The sequence below is a fragment of the Myripristis murdjan genome, chromosome 5 (genome assembly GCF_902150065.1).
Source record: "Myripristis murdjan chromosome 5, fMyrMur1.1, whole genome shotgun sequence".
In the NCBI taxonomy this organism is placed as follows: Eukaryota; Metazoa; Chordata; class Actinopteri; order Holocentriformes; family Holocentridae; genus Myripristis; species Myripristis murdjan.
The window spans coordinates 25290515-25298298 of record NC_043984.1 but is presented as its reverse complement, the minus strand read 5'-3'; the positions used below and the strand labels follow the sequence as shown (position 1 = coordinate 25298298).

Below are 7784 nucleotides of genomic sequence, written 5' to 3'. Positions count from 1 at the left end.
ACAATAGCAGCAGCAAGTCGTCGAGTGCATGTATGAAAATTACGTTGTTGCGTGCTTCACTCGTGGTTTTACGTTTTTTTCTTTTTTTCTTTTTTTCTTTTTTTTTTTGGTCAATTGAATCAAGGTTGTTTCATTGTCATGATAACAAGGACTGGGAAATCTTGTTATCCCTGCAGGCTCAGGAATGAATACAAGAGCACATGACAACAATAAATGCCATTAACTTCCCTTGACACTGGCTTACCCTCAAAATGACAGAAATGGACTTGCAACACACTTGCACAACAGCCACCTGACATAACTGTGAGGTGGGATTGTTATGTGCTGTATGTCTTGCACACACAGACACACATGGTGTGCAATGATAATGACATGATAATGAACAACCGGGAGAGTATGCTGAGAGGGCAAGAAAATCTAAAATAATTGGCTTTAGGACTGATGTGGTGTAACACAGCAGTCCATATAGCTACTAATGAGATCTGGTGGGTGGGTGTCCCTCCTGGACAAACTCTAGCCTCCAGGAGTTCTCTGAGGTAAAGTGTTTGAGCCTTAAAGGTTTGATCACAGCGTCTGATATCCATTCACTACCATGAATTATGCATGACACAAAACCAACAGAGGAAATTTAGGCCTTGGGTTTCGATGCCCTGCAACACTGTAAACAGCCTTTGCTGGTTTGTCGCTTCACCTCACATGCTGAACAACATTTTCCTCCTGAAACAAAAAGGTGCACACGCCCTGATTAGCTGTTTCCCCAGACAACCTGCTGTTTTTCTTGACACACAGCCCTCTGCTTGACCTATTGCAAATGACCACCTGCACATAACACTCCTCGCCTTGTATCAAGGTTTCAATTTGGCTACATAATCATATTTTAATATTTAATGTGTGGTTACTTAGCAAATGTGCTCAGTCTTCCCAGTGTAACCCAGGGCCTTGTGCTTGTGATTGTATGCGATGTGTCACATAAGGCCCACAGACATTCTTTGCGAGTTTTTTGTGAGCCAGCAGCAGACCAGCATCATTCTTGCACAGAAGAACATTGTTTTGCTCCTCGTGTGTTCTCAACCCATGGCCTATTTGGCTTTAGGGCCAAGTCACTATCACTGTCTTAGCGCCACCAGTAATTCACAGTCTGTCAGGGTCAGAAGACTGGTACAATGACTATACAAACAAGGAAATAATCAGTTATTTTTAGATAAACACAAGATTCCTGATAGAAAATATAAATAGCTCAAGCTAATGCATATCATTTTAAGGCATGTCTGCACTGGTGTTGTTAATGCACAATAAGCTATCTGTCATGGTGAAAACGTGCATTGATTCCTATTTTAAAAGCACAACACCGCCTTTATTATTATGAATCTGTGAACCATGAATAATGAGGCGGGTATAATTGGCAGTGGTCAGATACTATGGAGGATAGGGAATGTGCTTAATGAGGTGAAATACGAGTGGTGCAACATAAGATCTGATGTGACCTGACCTGACCAAGACTCTGACCTAAGATCAGCTAAACCAAATCAGTGTCTTCTTTTTCAAATCACTTCCTGAAACTCTTGCTTTTACTTAAACATTGACTCCTTAATTATGTTTTTTTTTTAAATTATTATTATTTTGCTGTTTTAATTTAGGCTTTATTTTTCACAATTCCCAGATGCTGTGTGGTTATCCTCTTTTTCCTGAGTTTTTTTCTGTATGCTCTGTGTCCCTCCTGTTTTCCCATCCTGAATTCAAGCCTGTTGTTCATCCTAATGATGCTGATGGTGAGTTGATAATTAACTTTTTTCAGTCTCTTAATGAGGAAGATCCTGCTCTGGCTGAAAGGCTCATAGACATCTGATAGGAGACTTTTGAGTACAAGTCTCCCAAACTTCTTAGCCACCCGGCCTCCCAGCCTGTGTGCAACCCCTCCTTTAAGCCTGCCAGCTTTCCAGTGTGTAAGCCACCATGCCTATCCACACCAGTGCCAGCCCAGCAGACACCCGTTCAGCCAGCAGTCCCTGTCCAAAAGCAGAAATCTCAGCTGGCAGTTCCCGCTCGGCCTGTGACCTCCTAGCTTTCAGAGCCTCTGTCAGAGCCACTCCAGTCACCTGAGCCTCTGCTGCAGCGTTCCCTGTCCTCAGTGCCTCTGTCACAGCTGTCTCAGGCATCAGCACTGGTGTCTTGGCAGCAGCAGTCTCCACTCCCTGCTCCTTGGCTGCTACAGTCAACGCCGACCTCTACACCCCTGCCAGCTCATGTGCCTCTGTTTCACCAGTCATCTGTTTATGAGTCTAAGCTGTAGCCGGCCCCAGTTCCTCAGCCCCAGCTACAGTCCTCCCAAAGTCCTGAGCTGCAGTCTTCAGTGCTGCCACCACAGCAACCTCCAGCTTCCACACTGCAGAGGCAACAGATCCCCGGTTCCCAGCCTCTTCTTACTCTGGCTCAGCTTCCTGCTTCCCTGCCTGAACCATCCAGTCTGCTTCCTGTTGCCCTGCCTGGTCTGCTTCCTTTTTCCCTGCCTATTATGCCTGCCACCTCACTCTCAGACACTGCCAGCTCAGCCTACAGTCACAGCCCTGGAGTCACCACTGCTCAGTGCCCAGGTGTTACCATGTCTGGCTCTTGTCCCATTGAGGGGTCCTGTCACCAGCAGCCTGAACTTCAGGGGTCCTGCCTGCCAACAGCCCATTGTGCCACTGCCTGTCAGCAGCTTTTCTCTTGTTCCCAGGACTTTTGACCCGTGCCTTGGCCGGCCACCCATGCACCATCATGGTCATCCGCACTCTGGCCGCCCACCCGAGCACCGCCTCCCTGGTCATCTGCATTCTGGGCGCCTCCACCCTGAACTTCAGTGCTCTGGCCGGCCACTGGATCTCTCCCACTTTTCTGGCCCCCTCTCTGGCCGTCTGCTTACACTCATATTGTCTTTGTTCTTGTTTCTGTTCCCATGTCCACCCACCTGTTCTTTATTCCCTGATTAGTTCAGCTTCCAGTTCATTGTACATGGTTTTGATTCCTGCTTCCAGCCTGTTTGTTCCTGTTTCCTTGTGATTACATGCACTCCTGCCAAATTGTTCAGTGAAAACTTCAAAATCTCAGCCTCCCTGGTCTCCATTTGTGTCCACTTTCCTGCCCTCCCCGTGACGTCATTCTTACTTGAACAATGGTGTTTTTGTGAAACCTTTTGTGACTGTGTTTTTATGAGAGCTACATTAATAAAGTTTAAAATTGTAGTTGTAATAATAGTAATAGCACTACTACTGCTGATAATATATGATGGACTGATGCTATCTCCCTAGTGTATGACCCCAAAAATTGGCAACAGAAGAAAAATGAACCAAATATTGTATTATTATATTGTATTATTAAGTGTGTCACTTTTCTTCTTTTAGATAGTTTTTTTTATGTTACTGGGTAGCCTAAGTTTTGGATCACAGCTATCCCAAGTTTCATGGTGCTAAATCAACCGAAAACATAGCAAAGTCAGATTTAGACTTATTCTTTACATCAGGAAGGTCATTAAAATGAATAACTTGTTAAAGCAGCACATTGCATTATTCACATGGATAACCTGAGATTCTGTGGAGAATATGTGCCAGGAGCAGGAGAGAGCCAGAGGGCAAAGAGCAGAGGCCCTCCAGGACTCGCTTGTCTGAGGGAGAGTATAGACCTGCTGTCAGCACCCCCCCTTTGAACATGCTCAGCTCTGATTCGCTGAGTGCCCTCATTCCTGTTTAATCTATGGAAAGAAACTATGTGGCAGGCAACCTATGACCATGAACCTGGGCTTTCTCTTGTGATCCAAGGGAACAGACAGGCATGCATATTATATAAGATGGTGACCATTGTGGCCTTCTGTTTACATTTTCCATCAAAGGTTAACATTTTAACTTCTTTGGGTTTTTATTGAACAATATACTTTTGAGTGAATGTTATCTCAATGATTAATTCACTGTATGCAGAGTAATAATCATGGAAACCATAGGGATTACACTGATGTAGACATGCAAATAGGAACCTTGTAACCTTGCCTAATCTGAGTATAGACCAATCATCAGGGTTCAAAAGCTAGTTTACATAAAATATTTAATTCAGGGAAATACATGATGGTTTTGAAATAAGGCCCTACAAGCTACACAACAGGACGATATGAGCCTTGACAGTTCAATTACCCTTAGAGGTTAGGAGAATAATTAGCAAAATACATCATACAGCTGTGTGAAATTTCACTCCAACTTCATTAAATTATGAGACCTGTTTATGAAATGGCATGAATTGCTCAGTATGAGAGCCCTATTGATGACTTGAGGTGGACCGCAGAGTGCACGTCAATAAACATCTGATGTGTTTTTCTCTCCTAGTATGGCATCATCATCATCCTACAGTCATTCATCATATTGCTTTCATCTACCCTGGACAGCGAGAGGAGGTCACTCCAGATTACTGAGAGCCAATCCTCATTAAGATAGATGGATGTGGTCACTGCTGCAGGAAGTGTAAGAACTCTTTGGCTGATCACTGTCTCATTTTTGTGACAATGCTGCAATTCAACCCTGGGAGTAGTAGCAGGGATGAAAATCAGTAATCGACTCAGAGATTAATACAGATTTCAGAACAATGTATTTAATATTCAACACAAACTTAAATCTCTAAGTATCTCCTCTAAGTATCTTGTAAGTACTACTCATAGCCAGTAAAAAAGCCATAACGAGAAAATGGATTAAAGAGCCCCCAACAAAATTAGAATGGATAGGGATTGTAAAAGAAATTGGATTGGTATGGAAAGGCTGACTTTCTCTTTGAAACTCTGAATGGCTAAATTTTCTAATTTATTGTTAATACAGCAGGGGATTTACAACAATTTTAATGTATTCTAATTTCCTATTTGTGTATATCTTCAACATGTCCTTCATTTTCCAACTGTGTAACACCATAAATGTGTTGGATTATAGGAAGTGCATGTCAAGATTGATGTGTATGGATCTGCTGCTTTCAGTACAATGAACTCTTCCCTCTTAAGTGGATTTGAGGCCAATGTGAACTGTGCGGAAGCGGATGGACAGATATGAACTTGACCCCTTGGTTGGATTCTTCTCTTGGACATCTGTGTTGTTATTATGTAATTATGTGGATTCCATTTTATTTTTAACTTTTATTTATCTTTATTTTTATATGGATGATCACTATTGACACATAGACATGTACTCAAACAGTGTCTTGAAAGGATAAAATTTGATATATACTGTCTCTGTGCACCGGTTTCCTCTAAAATAAGACACGCAACCTTTAATGCTTTGCAATCTTGCAACAAATGTATATATGGTGTTGAACTGCACCCTTTAGATCTGTTTTGTCTTATGTCTGTGCCTGTTCTTTTCACTCTAAAACTCAATAAAAAGAAAGTTAAAAAAAAAAAAAGAGAGAGAGAGATGATCGGTGTCACTATCAAGATGCCTCCTCAGATGCCATCTCAGCTGCTTCAGCCTTTGCCCTCTCCTCCTTGCCCTTCTCTCCCTGGAAGAAATCTGACTCGACCCAGCCTGGCTCATCCGAAATCTCGACATAGACATCACCGTTGGTCTCAGTGACTATGTGGGTTCGCTGCTTCAAACCCTTAGAGTACCATCTGGCAACCGGCGGCTTCTCCTTGGGGTTGGTGGCCTTGTATATCCCCTCCCCTTTGGCCAAAGTGATCTTGTACTTGTGGTTTGGACAAATTATGCACAGCTTGCCGTCAAACTCCTGTGTGTGAGGTGAAAGAAAAGCAGGAGAATAACATCTTTATTACATTAATGTTATGCAGAGACTGTATATTGATTACAGCATCCCTCTACTCCTCAACCAAGTAGTCGCCCATGGGGATTGTACATGCAGTTTAATAGTAGAAGGCCTGCAAGTGCATGAGTAGAATGCAAAATGAAATGTCTCTGTAAAATTTATAACATATCATTGCCTGTGATTTTCCTGGAGTTTGTCCAGTGGTGTAGCTTTTTCCTCTGGGTCACATAAAAACAAGCTCTATTATCCTACATCAAATGCATCCCTCACCTCGATGTCTCCATTCTGCAGATTCCCCCCAGCATCTGTTGGAAGGGAAGAGGATCAGTGTATTGCAGAATAAGCAAACAGTTTATGGGCATGCAAACATTTTGCTGACCGGATACAATTCTGAAATGTTTTGTGGGGAAATGTCCACTGGTTAGTAATTTAGACCTGCTCAGTGTTAAATAAAAGCTTCAAGAGACCAATTATTTACTCGCAACAGGTCAGTTTTGACTTGGTTAGTGAGACTAGGCATTTGTCAGAGGTTTCTATGGGAAAATGACTTACGGTAACAGTACATGTCCATCGCGTACAAGACTCCTTCATGATAGACAATCAGTATATCTCTCCCATCTAATGTCCTGAAAGAGCGCTTCGCTGCAATCAGCTCATCCTTCTTCCCCACAAAATGAGGCCCTCCTTTAGTCTCGTCCTTCACCTCCATGGACAGCAGCACTCTGGAGGAAACAAGAAGCGTCACACTTTAATATTTATCTGAAAACAGAACATTATTTTCATTAACCGGTGCATAGGACCTTTTGTAACAAACCAGAAATCATTGTCTGTCTGTGCAATAACTACACTTGATTCTTTAGTGAGCACTTCCTCCGAAACCTTAACATCACTTAAGATGAAAGTAAGGAGTTTGGATATGATATGTCACTGGGATTATTGTGTGAGCTGGGCACCTCCCATCACAACTGTCTGCTAAAATTAGGTACACAATGCCTCCAGAACATTCAGCTGTAAAGTCAAGCAGCTGTAAATTTAAGCATCTCAAGGCTTACTCTTGGCACAGATCAGCACCACCACATATACACTTGAACCTGCAATATTACTGCAAAGATGATTCCTAATATCAACATTTTCAGTCAAGGCACCACAAAGTTAAAACATGACAACTTGAAATAGCCTAATGAGCAGTTCATAAATGAAATACTATCAATTACCAAAGACTAAAAGGACACCTAATCCCGACTACTTGTACCAGGATGATTCTCTAACCACATAAAATATATATTTACAGACAGAGCAGCCACTGATTATGTAACACACATGAAGTGATACACAACTTGGGCTTAAGAAAATGACATAAGACATACATGTGGCTGACGTTATTCCACATAAGCACTGGTCATACAATGATGGCATCCTGAGATCATCTCCGTGTATAATCAATGTGACAGTGTATACCAGAAATATCTGTACGCGGAGGAATCTGACCTTAAGTGTAATTTATGTATAGCAGAGCGGAATAATGAGCACTTCAGTGCAGGCTGAGTAAGCTCAGTAATGGTAGCAGCGGGAGCCACATGTCCAGAAGCCTCGGGCTAAACCACACACAGCAGCAGTAATGAACGTGCCTCAGACTGGCAAAAGGATCATTTATGTGGGGGAAACAATACATGCCCACAGGAACTTAGATAAATGCTGAAACATATTTTATCCTCCCCCTAATGTTGCACATTGACTTTAACCCCGCCCCTCCTCTGTCTCCATCATATACTCCCTCTCACCCTCCCTCTCTTCCTCCCTCACACTATTTTTTGACCATAGATTATTTTAAAAGAACAAAACACCTTTTTGCTCCATATTTGTGAGTTTTGGTCTTTACCTTGGCACTCGGCAGCGTGTTTCTTTCTTCAAGCTGAACAGCTATACTGCTGACAGCTTGGGGTTGTGTGGGAAGGAGGGCCTATCTCTATTATCTTCACCCTCAGGCTGTCTTCAGTTGGCCCTATCTACATGAGGTA

The 7784-nt window shown here is 42.6% G+C and overlaps 1 protein-coding gene across 1 annotated transcript; it reads right to left on the bottom strand.

The window, feature by feature from the left end:
* Window positions 1-4278: 4278 nt before the first annotated feature.
* Window positions 4279-7735, bottom strand: rfesd (Rieske (Fe-S) domain containing). The gene is made up of 4 exons (XM_030052083.1): window positions 7646-7735; window positions 6319-6488; window positions 6037-6071; window positions 4279-5730 (listed from the first exon to the last, which is right to left on the bottom strand). The coding sequence occupies exons 2-4, from the start codon at window positions 6473-6475 to the stop codon at window positions 5434-5436; spliced, it is 489 nt and encodes a 162-aa protein (XP_029907943.1). The 5' UTR covers window positions 6476-6488; window positions 7646-7735; the 3' UTR covers window positions 4279-5433.
* Between the last annotated feature and the right edge of the window lie 49 nt (window positions 7736-7784).